This window comes from Choloepus didactylus, chromosome 1 (assembly GCF_015220235.1).
Source record: "Choloepus didactylus isolate mChoDid1 chromosome 1, mChoDid1.pri, whole genome shotgun sequence".
NCBI classification, from domain to species: domain Eukaryota; kingdom Metazoa; phylum Chordata; class Mammalia; order Pilosa; family Megalonychidae; genus Choloepus; species Choloepus didactylus.
Window position 1 is genome coordinate 87,730,553 of NC_051307.1, and position 23,711 is coordinate 87,754,263.

General features: G+C 34.3%; 1 protein-coding gene across 8 annotated transcripts in view; it reads left to right on the forward strand.

The window, feature by feature from the left end:
• The window catches only part of STXBP5L (syntaxin binding protein 5 like), a 553,599-nt gene that overhangs the window by 443,928 nt on the left and 85,960 nt on the right, over window positions 1–23,711 (forward strand). For 3 of the 8 annotated variants that reach the window (XM_037836387.1, XM_037836401.1, XM_037836421.1), the window contains 2 exons: window positions 1,449–1,541; window positions 8,898–8,948. The exons of 3 other annotated variants lie outside the window; for them this stretch is intronic. In XM_037836387.1, coding sequence (XP_037692315.1) covers window positions 1,449–1,541; window positions 8,898–8,948 — 144 coding nt within the window. The remainder of the gene's footprint in view (window positions 1–1,448; window positions 1,542–8,897; window positions 8,949–23,711) is intronic. 2 more of the 8 variants (XM_037836395.1, XM_037836430.1) reach the window with 1 other exon arrangement.

A 23,711-nucleotide genomic window follows, 5' to 3' on the forward strand; every position in this document is an offset into this window, starting at 1 on the left:
CCCCAGAAATACTGATTCAGTAGGTCTGGGGTAGGGCTTGAGAATTTGCATTTCTGGCAAGTTTCCAGGTGATGCTAATGCTTCTCTGGTCTTTTGACCACACTTTGAGAACCACCACCCTATGAAACAGGTTTTTTGTTTTTTTTTTTTAATAATGTTTTTTCAGTATCCCCTAACAGTATTTCTTTTGCTATCTCAGATCTTCACCCGTTTAAAGTGTGCTAAGACAGACTAAAACATTAATGTAAGTGGCTCTGAATAAGAGGTCAGGATTTAGGGAAGCCCAAAGGACCAGTAATCATGTTATAACTCTGATTTTCTAAATGGATATCACTAACTTACAGTCTATTGAACTACCGGGAAAATAGAGTGAGGGCTCAGACTACTAGATATTTCCTTGAGAGTACTGAAAGAGAACAGAGTAAGGACTGAGCCAACCAGAATACTGATATTTTCAGCTTCTAGAATAATACACTGCTCTCATATTATTTATTCATTCCCTCAACTATTCACAGATTTTTTCACTACTACTATGAGCAGACATTGGGCTATCCACTGATGATTAAATAATGAACAAAATAAACATACTCCATGTCAAATGAAACTTACAGTCTATCTGCAAAAACATACATTAAACTATTAATTGCACAAATTGTTAATCTTTTTTTTCCTTAAAGCCTTTTAATCCTTTTTCACTCATCAAGAAAGGTTGTGAAATTTATGTAGTTCACAAACACAGCTCGCAAGGGAGTGAGTGGGTGTAACATTCAGCCCTGGTTCCACTTATCTAGCACAGAACTGCAGTCCCCTAAAGAAAACAGCCCTGTTTTCCTGGGACAAAAAGTTGAAAACTCACTAAGCCTTCAACGGTAGAGTGGTGTCTGCCCAGAAGGTATGCATTTTTCTGATTTGTGTTCTTTTAAGATGTGTCTTTTTTTATAATCATTTGCTCAGATAAACATCTTTTTCTAGGCTAGTATCAGGTCCTGATAAAGCTGGTACCTATTCAGCCATTCACCCTCATGATTCTTACTGTCCACAAACTACAATAGATTTATCATGATATTCATGTGAAGGCTATGGGTGTTAGAAATCTTTATCTTTATTAAAACATTTAATTAACTATATTTATTAAAATTTCATACAGGCTAGTGCTATAAAATACTCATAAAGAGGTACTCAGCTCTATTATTCTCATCCCTGGTATAGTTGGATCTTAAAGCCTCCTCTTAATGCTCCATCCATGTAATTCTATGTGTCTAAATCCCCACTACATCCTCCAAATAAGAAAGCTTCATCCATTCTGTTGGAACAGTTCCTGTCTTGATCTGGGCACAAAATAGAGACCTTTACATATTATTATTATGAAAGTCACCTTTAAGGTAAGAATTCTTGGTTCACTTGGGCTGAGAAATTACATGCCAATAGTTTTGTATTCCCTTCTTTAGGACTTGCTACCAGAATTCCTGAGACAGCACCAGGCTTTTATAGGAATGAAATACCAGCTGTGAGACAGAGGAATCAAGTACATCATTTGCCAGGTGAAGGTGGAAATCTCTTTGATGATCAAAAAAGTTATCCATATCTCCACAATATTCCTAGACTGAATATTTGTCTCAAAAATTTTATTTTCATCTGTTTTGCCAAAAACACAGGTCTCTATTGGTGAATAAAGTCAAATTTCTGGGAAGCAATTGTTAAAACGAGAGATGCTGACTTCATCACATATTAATGGAAATTCCTAAGTCTTTTGTTAAAGGTTTTGAAATGTTCCATAGAATTTTAATAGTATTTTTTTCCTACTCTAACCCTGAATAATTTTATTAGGCCTATAAGAAAACATGGAGGTGTCAAGAGAGAACTTGAGGACAACTTAAGAGCCATAAAGTAGAAAGGTTTTGTAAGAATTCTCCATAATTCTTCCTAATGCAATGAAATGTTTTCTATGATCAGATACAACCATGATGATCATGGCAAGTCCACAAAAGAATTGCCTCAAAGGGGTTAATCTTATCTTTGTCATAAATATCAGCGAGCAGAAAAGGAGGTCCTATAAACTAAATCTAATCTGGAGTCATTGAATATTTTATGCACTTCCTAGATACCAAAACAGAATCAAACACAGGCCATATAGCCTCCTTCAATTTGACATTCATTGCAAAATGATTATGGCCAGATTTTCAACTTTCTGAAGCATGAATTTATCAATGTTCTAGACTCCAAATAAGCCAGTAGTTGAGAAAGGTAAAGATAATTTTACCCCAGATTTTTCAGACAGCAGTTTCTTTTTTTGTGCATGTAACATAACACCACTGGGATACACCCTTTTCAGATGATTAACTCTAAAGCTCAGAGTAGTTAAGTAGTTTGCCTAGAATCACTTAGTAAGTTGTAGTGCTGGAACTCCAATTTAGTTACATTTGGTTGTTAATCCTATGCTTTTTCCCTAGTGTTAATTAATAAAAAAAGAAAAAGAAATATGAGAATAACAAAAAATAACCACAACTGAAATTATGTAACATCTGAGCCCTGAGAAGTAGCTGAATTACAAAGAGACAATGATTTAACAAAGCAGAGTTCAAAATAACTTAAATTTACTTTGCATGAAACATTAGAAAAAATATAATTTACCGTTTAAGTTCCAGGAAAAACTGGTTTTGAATATAATTTTTAGATTTTATAGTTCATGATATCATTCACCACATTTTGAGTTTATTATCCTCTGTGCATTTGCTAAAAATTCTAATCGACATTTTTAGTACTTTCATGCTAACAAGGTATTTTTCATGTGTATTATCTCATTTAATTCTCACAACAACCCTGTGAGGTTGGTATTGTTCTTATTTTATATGGATAAAGAAATTATGACGAAGGAAAATATTCTGTAACTTGCCCAAGGTTACCCTGCTAGTAAATAGCTGAGTCTGACACAACCCAGATTTCAGACTTTAAGCCTCTGACCCCAAATTCCATGACCTTTATACCAAATTACTTAGCCTCCTATCATATGCTTAAAAGGAAAAAAAAAAAAAAAAAAAAAATTGTATTGTAGAACCCAGTTCTCTCTGGAAGTTTACAATTCAAGGTAGATGGTGTTGATCTGAACAGAAATAAAGTTTCACACATTGAACAAGTGTGTGACATTAATACATAGGTCATTGATTTATTAGCATTGTCTAGATAGAAATATAATGCTTATTTTAAAGTAGCAAGACAGAGTCATGAGATTAAGCATTTTTATGCTTGTACAAATTCCAACTTTTCCTGGATATTTCTTAGCCACTTCTAAAAATATGAGTAAATAGCAATGCAATTAGAGGCATATAGGCCTTTCATGACTCTACCATGGCATGGTGACCCCCAGAATGTTTGTATTTCCTTTTTTAACTTTACCCATATACATACTAAGTGTTTTTGTTCTATCTTGGTTTCTGACTTAGAGAAGATAGAGGCAAATGAAATTCATTACTATATTCTAACCAGTCAATTAATTAATCAATAGGTAAATAAATAAATTTTACAATTATTTTAATCTAGGTGATTTTATTTTCACTTAATGTTAGATTTATTTATTTAATTAGCAGATATTTAGGCCGTACAGTGGTATCATTGATGTAAGGAAAATTATGTTGCTTAGTGAAAAGGGCATAATTTGGAATCAGATAAATATTAATCTACTCTGTCATATTCTAGCACTATAACCATGTTTCTCAACCTTAAGCTGAGTCCAGTACATAGATGCTTAATAATCTATGTTAGCAGTTATTGTAATGTAGTGAGAATCCACAGTGAGACTGAACTAGGTTCCCTTGGCCTTTCTAGATTGCCAAATATTCACTGTAGCTTAGGCATAGCAAAGTCACAAATCCTTTACTGGAAACCAAAGAGTCAGTCCAGTGAGTTTGTTTCTGAACAATGAACAACTAATGAGAAGCTTTGAATTAGAAACTTTTAACAAAGCTCTTATACTATTTCCCATTAAAGTAGTAGCCATATTCAGACTCTGATTCAGACTTCAATATGTACCACTCTAGAAATTTATCCATGATATTACACCTTTAATTACTGCATAGAATACAAATTTTGCTGTAGACTGAAACACCAAGACTTTCACACTAAAGAAAATGAAACAAACATTTATTTATTTTCTATATACCTAAATTTCGACATATTTTACTATTGGTCTTAAAAATCTGTTTTCACCATTTGGTCAAAAAGCATATTGAAGATTTTCAATGTATTAGGCAGTTGGGGTAAGAAATAACTGTCCCTGCCCTCAGTGAGTTCACAGTCTGCTCAAGAAGACAAAAGTCACAAAATTACAATTTGTTAAGTGCCATTGTAATAGCAGGCACAGATGCTTTAAGAATACATAGAAAGAAAGTTGGTATTACAGAATCCTTCCTGGGAAAGTAACATCTGGTATGAGTTTTGAAAAATGGGCAGGAATTGACCAAGAAGAGCCCAGGAAAAGGCAGGTACAAATGCATAGAGGCAACATTGGAGGGTAGCATATTCAAGGAACTAAAATAATTTCATAAATATGTATACTTGACATGGATAAGGGAGTAAGACAGGAGAGACATATCAAGTCAAAAATGCAAGTAAGACTCAGATTATGTAGGTCTTTTAATCCACACTAAGGAATTTGGATCAGGTTAAGATTAGAGAGTTATTAAAAGACTAAGCAGGAGGGAAACATTTGCACTTCATAAAGGTTAGTCTGGCTAAAAAGGAAAATAGGCACTATGTAAGATCAGAGGCGAGGCCAGAAGCCTGGAAACCAGTTGGCCACTTTTGCAAAGATCTAAATAAGAAATCATAAAGGCCTAAGTAAAGGAAGGAGTAGTCAAGATAGATTTCTAGCTTAGGCAATTAAATGACCAGTGGTAACATTTACTAAAATAGCAAATGAAGGAAGGGGAGTAAAGAGGAAAATGATATTTGGACAGTTTTGACAGTTGGAATATCAGTTGGTCACCCAGTAGGCTGAATGGTCTGTAGCTCAGGACAGAAAGCTGAGTTCAAGAAATCGTAACAAAACTTGCGGTAATTAAAGCTAAGGAACATGAACCTTCCTTCTAAAAACTAGCTTTGACTACCAGGAAGATACACTAAAAATCCAGATAGGTGTTCATTTAAAAATGTTTAAAACAGGAAATTTTATGTTATATATCTTAACACACACACACACACAGAAAAAAATCCAAAGATTTTAAAAAGCCAACTCAATATGAGTAGCCAAAGATAAAAGAAAGGTTTGAGTTTAAAATTGTCCTCTAACTCTTAACTCCAAGCTTATTTTTTGTTTTTTAATTTTGTCATAACCATGATCAGGGATATCGGTGACCTGGAAATTTATTTATGGCTTTTTGGTAAATATTTTCAAATATTCCTGTAAAAAATTAAATAACATTATAAGTGTCAAATAATTATAACACAGTATAAAAAATGCTACAAGGTAGTATGTGATGATAGCTAAACTTTTTCATGGAGCACCAGATAGCAAAAATTTTAAGCTTGCAGTCTGTATGGTCCCAGTTGCAACTACTCAACTCTGCTGTTGTAGCACAAAAGCAGCCACAGAACATACATAAATGAATGAGCATTGCTATGTTCCAATACAACTTTATTTACAAAAGCAGGCAGCAGACAATAGTTTGCAAAGAGGATAAGGGGTCATTTTGTGCTTGAATTATGAGGACAGATTTCCTGGAAGAAGTTCCTGGGACTTGATCTGGGTCTTTAAAAATCTTGAAAGATTGGTAACATTTCATAAAGATAAAGAGGAAAAGGGAAGACATTTTATGCAGAGGAATATACAGAGGTGAGATTTCAGTAAGGTACTGTTGAAAATAATAAGTAGATTAGTTTAACTAGAACAGAGAGGGTATATGAAGGCTGATCAAGAAAAGTTTGGCAAGGACACAGGTTAGATTCTTTTGGGTCTTTGAAAATTATATTAAAAAGTGTAGACTTAAGTCAGTTGCCCATCTTAGATTTTATAATGGGAATTTGTATCATGTCATTTTATGGTTAATTTTGGCTTTCGGAAAGATATTTACGTTAATGAGATCTTTGAATGGGGAAAGAGAAAAGAGTTGAAAGGTAGTGTCAGAAAAATAAAACTATAAAAGTTACGTACCTTTGAGCCATCTTCTTGCTTACTGTCTACAATCCATATAATGCTTGACCAAAATCTTTATATAAAGTCACTGTTTATGAGTAGACACCAATAAAAGATTTTTTATTGATTTGTTGATTAAGATTATATTTTTTGTTAACCAGATCAATACAGTACTATTGCTAAGGGCTGTCTGTTAGGATATAAAGATAACTTTTATGAGTTATGATAAAAATAATAAAAATGGCAGACATATGACTCTGACAGTGTCAGGCACTATCTTGAGTGCTTTACATATATTAGGTTGTTTAATTTTTCATGATAATCCAATGAAGTTGATATTTTTGTCATTTCACAGATGAGGACACAGAGAGGTTAAACAGCTTGCCCCAGTAACACAGGTAGTAATTGACAGAGTTGAGATTTGAACTCAGGCAGTCAGATTCTAGATTCTGAACTTTTAATTACCGTACTACACTACCTGTTTCAAAGTGACCCAATTGGCAGTACAATATACTGATAAAATTAGCATGTTCATGTCCTTTTCTTCCTTTCTTGTGCTTGCTTATTCTCCTTTCTTTTTCCATCATCATTTCTCAGCAATTTTTCCCTCTCCATATGTTTTTAAAGGTTCTCATCTATTTTTTAAATTTGTTACTATACATGTGTTGAAGATAAAAAAATTCCTATTTTAAAGTAACATTTGATTTTCAACTACAAACTTAGCTAAGGTTTCTAAATAATTGACTCGAACTAAATCTTGAACTTTCCCAGACAAGCATATAGCATACAATTTCTAGAACTAGAACCACATTCTTCTCACCCACAACATCTCATTAGATCAAAGGCAGAAACTTAAGAAGGGCCATTATTTAGGGGGCAAGAAGAGGAGAATGGATGATGAATACAGAGGTAAACACTTGACACAGGTAGGAGAATGTGTATAGTATAAAGTTAGAAAAACCAAAAGAAGATGAAATTTCCAGGGGAAAGTGCTTGAGGGTGTCAAATTTGCAAAGACCTGAATTTATTTGGCTGTTGAAACTACTCAGGAACTACTTATTGATCAAGCAAAATTTATCTTCAGGATTATTCCACTGTTGATTACTTCCCTTCCCAAGTAGCCAATGCTTCCTGGCTTCCTTCTGGCTCCTTATGGGTCCTGTGAGCTGAATATTACATAATCTCCTCTTTCCATGTTAAAATTATTTGACTTGTATCCTTATTTTCTGTTTTCTGCTAGAATGGTTACAGGTTAATTGGATAAAATAATTTGTTTGGTAGAATTTTTCTGTTTAAAAAGCTATGCTTTAACTGGGGTAAAATTTACAGGGCAACAGGAAGCCTTAGAGTTATTCCAAAAAGAATTTCAGATGTAGTGGCAGACTTGTAGGATAGATATTTTTGGTCAGATTAATCGGTTAGTCTCCTCCAAGAAGTGAATCCAGGTAGGTACGTAATTACTGACTCTGCACACATAAAGGTCCAACCACAACTTATTTTTTTAATTAAACAAGTAAGTTTTATTTTAATTAAGTTAATGTTCCAAATTAAGCCAGTTAATGGTATAAACAATAAAGCAAGGAAGATGCTTTGATACAAATTATCTTTATGCTCTTGAAGAGCTAATATAAACAACAGAAAAAAGATATTCCAAGTTTGAGCTATTTAGCATTTGTCACTTGTGAATCAGAATATAGCAGAGATATACTGTATAGGAACAATGTCTAGAATATGATAATATGTCACTAGAGATTATATCAACAATGTTATTTGACAAATGAAAATTAAGCTGCAGATTGATGAAAGAATTTTTTCCAAAGTTACAGAACTGTTACAGAACGATTCAGAAATTTGTGTGTCCTGTTTTCTGATTTTCAGTTGAGTATTCCTTTTGCTGTATCATCCTACATCTATATTTTAAAATAAGTTTCCTTGTTGTAAAGAAAATCACTCATAGAAGACTTAAACTGAGTCTTAATAAAATATCAATTTATACAAAGGATTTCTAACATAGCTTCCCCTAATGTATTTCTTTCTATGACAATGTGCATTCCAGTTAAATATTTTGTATGTCCAATGTAAAATTTTTATTAACAAATAAATAATGAGGTATACTTTTCAATAAATTGTAGGAATTTTCGGGTTTTTTTATTTATATATAAATTTTCTAGATAATTTGATGTATTATAATTGAGTTCATTTTCAAATAATTTGTATTTTCAAGATTTTCTTATCTACTTAATTCAAATCATAGTTTTCTGACATTGAGAACATCATTTCATCTGCCACAGGCACAGGAAAGTTTCCTTGACTACATCATATATATATCTTTAATAGAGTTTTTTCCTATTTCAAAAAAATTTTGACAGGGTTGATTAATTTTTACTCTTTTCATTATCTGTGATATGAGCTTATAGATTTGTTGAAATATCTCTTTACATATTAGATTTGTCCTAAATTGATTTTCTGCTCTTTTCCCATTAAATAAGAAATCAGTTCGCACTCTACATGTGAAAGAAACTATGCAAAGTGCCCTTAATTATCTTCTGTAAGAACAATTGCTTTTCTCTTGTTTCTGTGTGCATATTAATATTTACTGCTGAATGGCAACAAGCTTACATTAGAACAGTATTTCTGCTGCCATAGGTGCTCACTAAATGTAATGTTCATCAGGATTTTAATAATTATACTGTAAGAATATGTTCCCCCACACTCTTATTTACTTTTTATATAATTAACAACTGCCTTTTTCCTTTTTCTGTTGTTTCAGTTAAAGGATCAAGAAAGTTAAGTCTGCCAACAGATCTTAAGGCTGATCTTGGTACGGTAGGCAAAAGCCAATAATTTTAAGTTTTCTTACATTCATTTGGCTGAACATTTTTACCAACCAATCCATGAATAACACAAGTTCCCTTAGATGGCAGTGTTTGATGGCTTTCCAAAATGGCTTTCTTAAAAATCACCATACAGTTCTGTTGGCAGCATTCAACATTTTGTTTGTTAACAATCATTTTACAAAATTATGATTTATAAATCATTAACACCAAGGTATGTAATGTGTTGTTTGTTTTCTTTTTATCATGAAAATGTTTTAAACGTTGAATAGTCACACATACAGACCCTTTATGACTATTGTCATGTAAAAGAACAGGGTTTTCTCTGGGGTGATTTTCCCTATTTTGTGTACTAGTATATCATTTAAAATTAACTCTATTTAACAAAAAAAATAGTTTCATATATAAGGGAGAGGAGCTCTGGCCATTTTTTTATTTTAAGGAAGTTATCAAAAATTTAATTCACTTCTCTTTTTTTGTGGTGGTGGTCACAGGCTTGTTCATAATTCCAACTCTGTGAAATAAAGTAAGACATTACTAAATTGGCCTTCATAAATTTTTCTTTGAGCACTTTTTTTCTGCTTGCTCTGGTATGGTTTTCTGGAAATTTAATTGAATTACCTTTATTTTCAATTCCTTTACTCTGACTTAAAGCCATAGCGTTAAATTGTACCGATGTTATGGTTAAAATAGCAAAAACACAATGATTAGTCTTTATACTATTCTTTAGAGAAAAATACACATTCGTGATATTTATTCACATGAAATAATGTTTCATGCATATTATTTTATTCAATTTTTCTTAGCAACTCTTTAAGGTTGTTGTTATTGTTTCCAATCTTTTTTCCTCTCAGAGCAGAAACTGAGATTATGTTGTTGGTAAATAGTAGAGTTTGAACCTGGGTCTTAGAACACAGTTCCCAAAGTTTATGGAGCATATTTGCATATCTCATCTCACTATATCTGAGTTAAATAACTAATAGAACAAATATAGTTTCTAATATATAAAATACAATTAGAAATGATCTTATGTGAATTTGATAAATTGAGATAAGTGCAGTAGTGTTTTTTAAGGCAAAGTACTAACATATTAGGTATTATAATTAGTTTAAAATTAATATTGAATAGTTATGAAGTTAGCTGGTATTTTGTCAGTATAATTTGATATCAAAGAAAAACCAACATTATAGTTCCATGTATTGATCACTGCCGTGTGTCAGACATTATGCTAGATGGTTTGTGTGTATTTTCTGAGATAAGGTAGGTGGTATTATTCCCATATTACAGATGAAGAAGTTAAGGCTATGAAAAATTCAACTTTACTTAGAGTCACACAACTCATAGAAAAAGTGGAATTGAAATCAAGTCTATATTACTGCAAACCATATAATCTTACAACTACCTGTCATTTTGTGTAGCATGTGCTGTGACTGATGTCAAATGAAAACTATTTTAAGGATAATGCTCTTCTCTAGAAAAATAGACATATGGAAATTTCTTAGAATGTTAAAAAGAAAAACAGAAAAGAAAGAAAGATTCCCAATCCACCCCTGTGTTTAGTGCAAGTAGTAAACAGAGCTCTTAGCTACATTTCTAATCTGGAGGCAATTAGGCATGGTTGTTATTAATAGACATTTACTTTATATCTATAAATGTCCATCTCTCAAAGTCTCCAACTCTCTTCCTCCCAATTGCTTTATTCTCACTGTTTTCATATATACTTTAAGAAAAGACAAATATTGAAAAAGTAGATATATATAAAAGATAAAAGAGATAAGCATGTCACTTTACTGAAAGCTTATTTTCACTTAAAAGCATTCAAATTAAGATGTCATTAAATATCTGTTTTTAAGTATGCTGTCAATGTAATTTAATATTTATAACTTATTTCCACAAATTTTCAGAAAAAAAAATCATATGGCCTCTGAAAGAGTATAAATGACTATGTATATTAAAAAAAATTCTTCCAGCATAAAGACTTGGTGTAAAATATACCCTGGGTTGCTTATAATGTTTTTTGAAGAGTATTTTTTAGGAGTACAGATCAAATAGTGAAGGAGGAAGAAATGTAGGAGGTTATTGCAGTAGGCCAAATGAGGGTCTGAACTAGGATAGTAACAAAGAACATGAAAAGGAGAAGAGGAGTTACCACAGGAAACTTCACAACTACTGAGGTTGTATCAACTGATTGGGAGCAGCAGGGAAGCAGGGCTGGTAAAACACAGGAAACAGAGGAATCAAGATGGCTAGAGTGTTGACAATAGCTCTCAGGAAGAATACCTGGTTTAGGAGGGGACAAAAATGAGCTTGAGTTGGTGGAGGAACATCCATGTGGAACACTGAGTGATTAGAAAATGTAGAGCTGGAGTGAAGGGGAATCTCAAGGCCAAAGTAATAGATTAAGATTCATCTGTGTGAAGGTATTAATGACCTATGTACATTAGCTGTTAACTGAAGACAAAGGAAAAATACCACCATATTGGACAGCTTTGGAAACTAATATAACTTCTTTGTTATAACAATTGTTAACTAGAGTAGAAAAATAACATTGAAAACCTATGAATTTGATAATTAAGCATTTAGAACACTTAAGTAGTTCATATTTTATGAATTGCCAGATTCATGGCTTTATAGCTACCATTTTTACATATTAGTGAAAACTATTGTTTTCTATTTTTAACAAAAAATAGACATTTTCATTCTGAATAAACAGGATTTTGATTAAAAGCCTTAAAGTAAATTAATTTTATAGAATTCAAGCTTTGAATGTACATAATCTAGGGGCTGGCATATAACATTATGAATATATTATAGTATGTACATAATACAATGCTATAAATGAAATATTGGTCCCATAAGCCCTTAAAAAATCTAAAGAAGGAATTCCAGTAAACAGTAAGATACATAGAGAGGCCAAGGTAAAAGGACAGGTAGTGTTTATTTAATTCATTTAATTGTAGAACTAAAGTTAAACAACAGTGTAACTATGTTATAAAATAGAATATAAACTTAAAATCCCAGACAACATAAATAATAGTGAAATTTTAAAATTGAGAAATGGAAGGTAGAGAAGATATAAAAGTAGCAAACGAGAGTTAATAATTCTACAACCACATTTGGTGGTCAATTGATAGTGAATTGAAAGGAAAGGGAAGTAGGGGGAAAGGAATTACATTAATTTCACCTTTCTTATGAGGAAATTAACTGATACTATTTATAGAAGATAATTCAAGAAGTAAGGAATTAAGAATATATCTTTAGAGTAACCACTAGAAAATATAAAGAGAACCTAAAACTTAAAAAATTATCTGAAGAATAATACATACACAAAAGAAAATACAGACCATATAGTGAAAGTGGCCATAAGCATTTTTAAATGAAGATCTAACCTGCTGTAAAAATGACAGATAGCCGGAGCCTGTTCATGTTGACTGACTAATTCTGCACTGTTGAGCCCACTTGGACTGCCCTGATCCTAGCTTTCTACCTTTTGAAAGTACTAAGAATAATATCCCTGCATTAATTTTTACTAGAGCTAATTACTTCTCCTGCTTGGAACAGGAATTGTGCCCAGATTGTCTTTAGCCCCAACAATCACAATGTCCACATCTGTAAGAAGAATAGGAGCCAGAAGGTGAAAGCTTATGAACTACAGCAGCACACTGAGCATATCGTAGGTATTGACTGGATTCCCAAGAGTGACCATATTGTCATTTGTGGGGCAGACCACAATACCTATGTCTAGAGTCAGAAAGATGATGTCTGGAAGCCAAATCTGGTCGTCCTGAGAATTAATCATGCAGCCGCTTTTGTGAAGTGGCTCTCCCCAGAAAACATATTTGTTGTGGGTAATAGAATATGACTCATTTCTATTTGTTACATACAGAAAATGACTGATGGGTAAGCAAGCACATTAAAAAGCCAATTTTTTTCATGGTCCTCAGTTTGGATTGGCATCCCAACAATGTTTTGCTGGCAGCAGGATTATGCAACTTCATAAGCAGAGCATTTTTACCTACCTTAAAGAAGTGGATGAAAAGCTAGACATTATGCCATGGGGCACCAAGAGGTCTTTTGTACAGCTGATGTCAATGTCTAGATTCCCCAGGGTCTGCTTTTCTGCCAGGGGGAGCCACCAGGCCTGGGTCAGCCACAACAGGACCATGTTCATTGCTGATGCCTCAAAAAATGTGCAAGGTTTAACTCTGAAAACAGAGTTCTTGCCACTTCTGAATATATCATCCATCTTGGAGAACAACATTGTAGCTGTTGATTATGATTGCTGCCCAGTGCTCTTTAACTGTGCTAACTATGGCTGCTTGACCTTAGTCTCCAAACTAGACATTCCAAAACAGAGGAATGGAATACTTTCACAACATAGACAAGAGGACCATAACCAAGCACCACAATACAGCCTTTAAGATGCTACACCAGAATAGGATCATTAAAGTATCTGTTTATGTGGTAGACAAGCAACATTGTCACAAATTTTACATTACTGGCATCAATGAAGCCATGATAATTTGGGATTTCAAGAGTCTTCTATCCAGAGCTTTCTAATATGAAGGTGAGGGAACCTTCATGATTAACATGAAAAACTGCGACTGACTGACACTCTGCTATCTGCAGGATGGTGAGGAAAGCCAGTTGCAAGGAAACACTGAAAACGTATCATGCAAATATCTTTGGTGCATTTTTGTTTGAATAAAATTGGTGCAAGTGTTGAGTTTTAAAAGTAGCAGTGAATTTCTTTTTGTTTCAGTCTATTCTGGCCTAACATTTCTCTTTAAGCAGTTTATAAGGGAAAATTGTCACACTAACTTAAAGGAAGGGGGAGTAGAAAATTAAGTAAAAATATTTGATGTCTTTTTAAAATGACAGAACTCAAATGGATTATCTCTCTCATGTCAATAAACATAAATCAAATAATTCACTTTTTATAAGAAAAAACTTTCAGCATCTATCACAAAGCAAAATCTAATAAGAGAAAGAATTAAAGCAAAATGATTCAAAAATTAGTAGAACATATTAGGTAACAACTAGCAAAAAGAAAACAGGAGTTATGGTATTAGTATCAAAGTTGAATTCAAGGCAAAATGCATTAAATGAGAAAACTGTTCTTCTTAATGATGAAATGTACAGTCCACAAGAAACTCTTACAAATTTTAATGCACCAAATAATGTAAGATTAACAGTAGTAAATCAAAAACTGTAAGAAACACAAGAAATACACATAAATTCAATAATAATAAGAGATTTTAATGTAATTTAATGACAACTCAAGAAGACAAAAAATAAGAAAGACCACAGAGGAACAACAACAACAAAATAAAACATGGAAGAGTTATTTAATATATCTGAACTTTATGCCTTGAAAATATGTTATTTTTAAATGTCCATGCAAAATTTAAAAAAATTTAAACCTACATGAAATCCACAAAGGAAACTTCAGTTCTAACAAGTAGAATAGTACAAAACACATTCTCTAATCACAATGGAATGACATACAAAATTAATAAAAAAAAATAGAAAACAAAAACAACCCCTATAACCTGGAAGATTTTACACTCTCCTGGACCTGATTTCCAGCATACTAGATTAGTAACTAGATATTTCTTTTATTCCCAATATCATCCTGGCCTGATAGTTCTGAACTCTAAGGGCCCATGAGCTAGTGGAAGGCAATTGCAAAACTGTTTAGCAGTAGAGGAGAGCATAGCAGGGGAGATAGAAAAAAAAGGTCCAAACTACATGAAGAAATGTAATGATAGAAAGAAGAAATGAAGTGTAATGATAAGAAAGACAACAAAACAACTAGAACATCAATTCATTCCGGATGAAATTAATTCTATGAAAATCATAACAAAGATTTTAAAAATAAGACTTTATAGGTTACTAAACAAAGTAATGAATTAATAACTTTATTTTTAAAAATATCAAAAAATTAAGAAGCAAAAACAAATACAAATGAAAAGAACCAATTAAAATCTTGGGCATTATTTTTAAAGCTCAATAAGCAAGATAACCCCAGGAATGGATATGGCTGAAAACAGTAATTGGAAGAGAGACTCTACACAGATCACAGAACAGATAAGCAAAAACATTGTTTGAGAAAAAGCTAAGTATGGATACGTTGCTAAGCTCTAATGTATTTAAAAGAAATTCTGGATGACAAGAATGGAGAAAATGATGCAGAAGTATTATTTGAAGAAATAATAATTGAAATTTTTCCAGAGTTGTGAAAAATCATATTGTCTCTGTAAATAAAGATTAACTCATGCTTCAAAACAAAGCACTACCAATACTAGGTTGTTTTTTACCTCCAGAAATGGCAATTTCATATGGTCTATCCAAACATTTAAAACAGAATACATCAAGAAAAAAGAATATTCCACTTCTAGTCATTATGGGACCAAATTTAACCTCTCACCTTAACCAACTCAAAAGCCAACAAAATATATAAACAGCAATAGTTTTCCAGATATTGGATAACAGGCAGATCAGGATAGTGATCCATGAAAGAAGGGAAATAAGGGAGGTGAACCCTAATTTGCCCCTCCTTGCCTCATCAAGCTTTTCCAAGCTGTAGCACAGGGAGGGACAACCCAAACAGAACCCAGCAGCCTACTCTAGTTGGAAAACACAATTGAGAGTTCAGGAAGGCCAAGGTGGCTGGAATGTGGTGGGCAGAATATAGAAAAGGAGAGAGCTGCGCAGAGAAAGAGCTATAGAAATCTGCAGATGCTTCCCCTGGAGTCTTCAGATGAGTATCAGTCAGCTCAGGCATGTGAGGAAACTACGTGAAATCTGGGAAATAACCACTGGACAGAGGCAGATAGAACAGTCTCCACAGTTCACACAGGCTTACGAATAGATCATATTCCCTGCCATCAGCCAGAGTGGAGCATCCTTCTAAAATACATAGCACTGGGATTAAATTTTTGAAGAGCATTGCTTTAGTAAAGGAACCGCAGTAGATAGATTAAAAGCTGTTCTGGTCCTGACTCACAAAACTTAGAAACAAGCCTTAAAGTGATCAACTTAGTTTCCACACCAATATGGCCATTTGATTTTTAACAAAGGTACAAAAGCAATTCAATGGAGAAGCAATAATGCTGGAACAATTGGACATCCATATGGGAAAAAAATGAAGCTTAACTTAAATCTCATGCTTTTATATAAAGATTAGCTAAAAATAAATCATAGCTCTAAATGTAAATCTAAATCTAAATGTAAAACATTAAAACTTTTATAAGAAAGCATGAGAAAATTGTTAGGTTCGGAGCCGTTCAAGAATCCACACAACGCAGCAAGTCAAAGTTTAAGTATAAAGTGTAAGATTTATTAGAGAAAGAAAGCAAGTTGGAGCCAGCAGAAAAGAAGAAAAAGATAATGGCTCCTGCTCTCTATCTGAGAGCAGCATTTTTTAACGAAAAAGGAACCCATGTCGGGTAGGGTGTCTGCTGTAATGTTCTGTGCCTCCACTGGGTGAGTGCCTATCTAGTTTTGGGCTGATTGGTTGCTAGAATTCTGAGACAATATTCTTTTTAGGAAAGCAGCTGCGTTATCTAACTAGGGAGAGCAGGCCTTTTTGGCTGTTTATTTTACGGACATATTTGATCTTGCATTACCCACCTTTGAGGTGCTACTGTGGCTGGAACAGACTTGAACAGCTTTGAACAGCCTTCATTCTTCAGTTTATGGGGCACCTGTTTTCTGTGAGGTAAGCTGCAGGGCCCCTGGGTTAGAAACTCCTTCTACATGTTAGTTTCTTCTTCTGGGATCTAACAAAAATATTTCGTCCTTGGGTGTGCTGGTTTGAATGTATTATGTCCCCCAAAATGCCATTATCTTTGATGTAATCTCGTGTGGCCAGAGTTATCAGTGTTAATTAGATTGTAATTCTTTGAGTGTTTCCATGGAGATGCAACCCACCCAACTGTGGGTGATGATGCTGATTGGATAGTTTCCATGGAAGTGTGGCCCCACCCATTCAGCATGGGCCTTGATTAGTTTACTAGAGCACTATATAAACTCAGACAGAAGGAGCGAGCTTGCTACAGCCAAGGGGGACACTTTGAAGAATGCACAGGACCTGAAAGAGGAACTGCAGTATATGAAGACATTTTGGAAATGGCGTTTGAAAGCAGACTTTTGCTCCAGAGAAGCTAAGAAAGGACAAACGCCCCAAGAGGAAGTGAGAGTGACATTTTGGAGAGAAGCTGAAGCCTAGAGAGGAACGTCCTGTTGACAAAGCCATTTTGAAACCAGAGCAGATGCCAGCCACATGCCTTCCCGGCTAACAGAGGTTTTCCGGACACCATTGGTCGTCCTCCAGTGAAGGTACCCAATTGTTGATGCATTACCTTGGATACTTTATGGCCTTAAGGCTATAACTGTGTAACCAAACATGTCCCCTTTTATAAAAGCCGATCCATTTCTGGTGTTTTGCAGTCTGGCAGCATAGCAAACTAGAACATTGGGTTAGGTAAAATTTTATACGTAACACTAAAAAAGTCACAATTCTTAATATAAAACATTGATGAATTGAAGTTTATCAAAATTTAAAGACTTTGGCTCTGTGAAAGATACTGTTAAAAGAATGAAAAGCTATGGCATGGAAGAAAATATTTGCTGGTGAAGGCAAAATACAAAATGAACCTGGAAGATGTAATGCTAGAAAGCAAGGAATTGCTCAAAAAACAAATGAATCAGGGCAAAAAGGGAACCAGTTTGAACAGTCTCCTAGTGGCCAAGACTGAAACAATTTGAGTGACAAAATAAATAGCAGATTTTGGATACATCCAAAATATAAAATTATTTTACATGGATCCATACTGATGTAAATAAATGAGCGAATAAACAAATGGAAGAGAATGGACAAATATTCCTTACAGTATAATCCCCAATAACATAAGTAGATGCTACTCATCTAGGAAGTAGAGCTTAATCTCTGTCCTCTCTTGAGGGCCATACTTGGGGACTTCCTTCCAAATAATATAGTATGGAAGGGGGAAGGATAGTAACTTTGCAGTGGAGGACCTGACAAACACTACCTATACAAAATGATAAAGAGCAACATCACCAATGATAAATCATATGGATATAATGTACCCCTTGGCATGGAGTGGTGAGAAGGTCACTTCACCTCTATGGTATTCCTCAAGAAAACACTTAGCGCAAGTCTAATCATGAGAAAACACCACAGACAAACCCAACTTGAGAGATGTTTTACAAAATACTTCACCATTGCTACACAAAGAAACTAGCAAGAAAAGATTTAAAAACTGCCATAGATCAGAGGAAACTAATAAGGTGTGATTACTAAATATTTTATGGTGACATTAGTGTAAAAAATGCATGAAATTCAGAAGTTTAGAGTTTAGGTAATAGTAATGTACCAATGTTGGTTTTTTAGTTTTGACAAATGTGTCATTAAATATAATCTGTTAACATTAAGGGAAACTGGGAAAGGAATATAAGGGAAAATTTCTGTAAATCTAGGATTATTCAAAAAAATACATTTATTTAAGAAATGAGCAAAAGACTTGAGCAGTCTCTTCATCAAAGAGGATACACAGATGGCAAATAAGCACAAGAGAAGATGTTCAACGTCATTAGACATTAGAAGAATACAAATTAAAACCATACATTGAATACCATTGTGAATACTTACCTATGTGAATAACTAAAATCAAAAATACTGGCAATGATATGAAGAGGAGGATACAAATCAACTGAAACAGTTTGTTAACAGCCACTTGAAAAAAAAACTTATCTTCACACAAAAATCTGTACACAGATGTTAACAGCTTTTATTCATAATAGTCAAAAACTAGAAACAGATCAAATTTCCTTCAATGGGTGAATGATTAAACAAACTGTGGAACATCATGCCAAGGAACAGTACTCAGTAATAAAAAGTAAAAAATTATTGATACATGCAACAACTTTGATGAATCTCAAGAGAATTGTACTAAATAAAAAAAAAAAACATTTCAAACTGTTACACACTCTATGATTCCATTCATGTACCAATCATTTTTTTTTGAGATTGCTCATGTACCATACATTTATCCAAAGATCCAAGGTGTACAATCAGTTGCCCACAGTACCATCATAAAGCAGTGCATCCATCATCACAATTAATTTTTTTCAATTTTTAGAACATTTTCATTATTCCAGAAAGGAAATAAAGATAAAAAAAGGAAATTCAAATCCTCCCATACCTCTAACCACCTCCACCCCTCCATTGTCGATTCATTGTTTTGGTATAGTACATTTGTTACTGTTGATGAAAGAATGTTAAAATACTACTAACTGTAGTATATAGTTTGCACTAGGAATTTTTTTTTCCTATATGTACCACTATTATTAACTTTTAGTTATAGTGTCATACACTTGTTCTAGTTCATGAGAGAGGTTTCTAATATTTGTACGGTTAATCATGGACATTGTCCACCACAAGAATCACTGTTATACATCCCCATCCTTTAACCTCCAACTTTCCTTCTGCTGACATACGTGACTCTGAGCTTACCCTCTCCACCACCTTCACACGCCATTCAGCACTGTTAGTTATTCTCACAACATGCTACCATCACCTCTGTCCATTTCCAAACGTTTAAATTCACCCTAGTTGAACATTCCACTCAAAGTAAGCAGCTGCTCCCCATTTTTTAGACTCGTTCTGTATCCTGGTAACTTATATTTCATGTCTGTGAGTTTACATGTTATAATTAGTTCGTATCAGTGAGACCCTGCAATATTTGTCCTTACATGTCTGTCTTATTTCACTCAATATAATGCCCTCAAGGTTTCTTCATCAACCCATTTTTTTTTAAGACAGTTTTTTTCACATACCATACATTTCATCCTAAGTAAACAATCAGTGTTTCCCTGTATGGCCACATATTTATGTATTCACTGCCATCACCTCTATCTATATAAGGACATCTTCTTCCACAAAGAAGGAGGAAGAGTCAAAGAAGGTAGAGAGACAAAAGAAAAAGAAAAAAGAAAGAGAGAAAAAAAAAGAACAAAATAAAATATGACAGCTAGGAAGAAACAAAATGAAAGATAGCATTGAACTAAAGTAGAATAAAGAGTCAGACAAAATCACCAATGCTAAATGTCCCATACTCTTCCCCATCTCTCTTTCTATATGCATTTAGCTTTGGTATATTGCCTTTGTCACATTAAAGGAAGTATAATTCAATGTTTCTGTTAATTATACTCTCTAGTTTGCATTGATTGTATTTTCCCCCCAATCCCACCCTATTTTTAACACCTTGCAATCTTGACATTAATTTGTTCTACCTCATGTAAAAATGTATTTGTACCTTTTATTACAATCTTTGAGAACCCTAGGTTTCACTGAGTTAGACAGTCCCAGTCTTTATCTTTCCTCTCTCCTTCTGGTGTCCCACATGGTCCTAACCTTCCTCTTTCAACCATACTCACAGTCATCTTTGGTCAGTATACTTACATTGCTGTGCTACTATCTCCCAAAATTGTGTTCCAAACCTCTCACTCTTGTCTTTTCCTTTCTGTCTGCAGTGCTTCCGTTAGTATTTCCTGTAGAGCAGGTATTTTGTTCACAAACTCTGTCATTGTCTTTTCATCAGAGAATATTTTAAACTCTCCCTCATATTTGAAAGGCAGTTTTGCCAGATATAGGATTCTTGGTGGGTGGTTTTTCTCATTCAGTATCTTAAACATATCACCCCACTTCCTTCTTGCCACCATGGTTTCTATTGAGAAATCTGCACATAGTCTTATCAGGCTTCCGTTGTATGTGATGGATCACTTTTCTCTTGGTACTTTCAAGATTCTCTCTTTATCTTTGATGTTTGATAATCTGATTATTAAGTATCTTGGTGTAGGCCAATTCAGATCTATTCTGTTTGGGGTACCCTGTGCTTCTTGAATCCGTAATTTTATGTCCTTCATAAAAGATGGGAAATTTTTGTTGATTATTTCCTCTATTATTGCTTCTGCCCCTTTTCCCTTCTCTTCTCCTTCTGGGACACCCATGACACGTACATTCTTGCATTTGGTGTTGTCATTCAGTTCCCAGAGATGTTGCTCATATTTTTCCATTCTTTTCTCTGTCTGTTCTTTTGTGTGTAGGCTTCCAGGTGTCTTGTTCTCCATTTCCTGAGTGTTTTCTTCTGCCTCTTGAGATCTGCTGTTGTTTGTCTCCATTGTGTCTTTCATCTCTATTGTTGTCCCTTTCATTTCCATAGCTTCTGCCAGTTGCTTTTTGAAGTTTCAATTTCTCCCTTATGTGCTCCCAGTGTTTTCATTATATGCTTCATCTCTTGCATATTTTCCCTAAATTTTCTGAATTGATTTAGCATTAGTTGTTAAATTCCTGTACCTCAGTTGAATTGTAAATTTGTTCCTTTGACTGGGCCATAACTTTGTTTTTCTGAGTGTAGGTTGTAGTTTTCTGTTGCCTAGGCATCATCTTGGTTACCCCAATCAGGTTTTCCCAGAGTGGAACGGTTCAAGTCTTGGAAGGAGGCAATAGTATCTGGTTTCCCTGAGAGTGTCTTATAAGATTGATACACCCTGTGAGGCCTGAAGTCACTGTGCTTTTCTGCCCAGCAGGTGGTGCATGTCAGCCTGTAGCTGCAAAGTGGTGTAAGGAGGTGTAGCCCATGGCTGTTTTCCCCCAGGCTCTGGGGTCTGGTTCTGAATGGAAGGCAGATAGTAGAGCTGGAGCCCACCCTTTCCTCTTAGGGAAGATACACCACCTGGGGAGATACATTTGAATTTGAATAGTCTCTCTGACTCTGCTGTCTCCACTCTTGTCTGGGTCAGAGTAGTGGGAACTGAAAATGACTGAGGCCTTCTCCACTGAGCTGAAAAAGGAACAGAAAGCCCCCCTTCAGAGCCAGTCCACAGCCACTGTCAGTTTCACCCATCAGCCAGAGATAGCACCTAGTCCTCTGGGCTCCCTCTCCCTCCTAGAGAGGTCCTCCAGCTCTCCAAGGTCAGTTGTCACCAAAAGCCTCTGTCTGTTTGTTGGGGATTCATAGCTTGTGTTAAGCAGTCCATGTTTGTTAATTAAAACCTCAGTTGGAGCTGGGCTGAGCTGTATTCACTTGCCCAGAGAGTGCTGCTCTCTAGCACAGCAAGGCTTTGCAATTTGGGCTGCCATGGAGGGAGGGGCTCTCAGCTTGGATTCACAGTTTTTACTTACAGATTTTATGCTGCAGTCTCAGGTATTCCTCACAATTCAGGTTGGTGTATGATGATTGGACAGTCATGTTTGTCCCCCCATGGTTATTCCAGATTATTTACTAGTTTTTCTTGGTTCTTTATTAGTTGTTTAAGGGGGACTAACTAGCTTCCACTCCTCCTATATAGCAATCTTGAACTAACAAAATTAAAGTGATGAAGAACCAATTAGTGATTGGCAAGGGTAGGGATGGAGGAGGGAAAGGGTAGTGTGGTTACAAAGGGGTAGAACAGGAGAGCCTTGTAGTGATGAAACAGTTCTGAATGTTGATTATGGTTGTGGTTACATGAACCTACACTACACATGTGATAAAATTCCATAGAATAACATACATATGCACATATACATACAAGCATGCATATAAAATTGATACTATCTGTGTAAGCTCTATTAACTGTACCAATGTCAACTTATGGGTTTTTATATTGAACTATAGGTGTGCAAGTTATTATCAATGGGGAAAATGGGTGAAAAGTGCACCGGGCCTCCCTGTAGAGTTTTTTTGCAACTTTTTATGGATGTATAAGTATTTCAAAATAAAAAGTTTAAAAAAAGGTACTGTTTTGAAGAAATGCTATTGTGCCCTGGAATCACAATCAAGAAGAATATTGAAAGAAAGAGAAAAAAAATGGCACCTAATAACATAAAAGTCACAATGCCTGGCATTCAAGCCAAAATACCATGCAAATCAGGAAATTTATTACTTCTATCCATAAGGAAGATAATAATCAAAGGAAACTTCCAGAAATGACACATAAGATCCAATTAGTACACAAGGATATTAAAACAGCTATTAAATATACTTCATATACCAGTAAATAGAAGAAAATATGAACATATCAAGAAGAAAACAGGAAAATATTTTAAAATACCCAAAACAAACTTCTAAGGTTGAAAAATATAACTTCTGAGATGAGAAATACACTGATGGGATTAACAGCAGAATTCAGGTGGTGGCAGAAAAGATAACTGAGCTCAAAAATGTACTGTCCAAAATGAAACAAGGGTAGCAAATGACAAAAAGGGAAGACAACCAATGACTTGTTGGCCAATGTCATGCTATCTAATATACAAGCAATAGGAATCCCAGAAGAGAAGAGAGAGGATGAGGGAAACATGTTTGAATAAGTTATCACCAGAAATTTTTCTAATTTGCTGATCTCTGTGTATACAGACCCAAGAATCTCAATGAACTCCAAGCACAAAAACATGGAGAAAATTGTACCAAAGTATAGCATAATCAAATTGCTTGAAAGCAGTGATAAAAAAGAAAATCTTCAAAAATTACCAGAGGAAAAAGATATATTACATAGAAGAACAAATATAAGAACATTAGCATACTTATCTTCAGAAATAATGCAAGCTAGAAGGCAGTGGAAGAACTTTTTAAAGGCATTGAAAGAAAAAATTATAAACCTAGATTTCTTTACCCAGTAAAATATCATTCAAAACTGAAGGTAAAATAAACACTTTTTAAAGTATGCAAAATCTGAAAGAATCC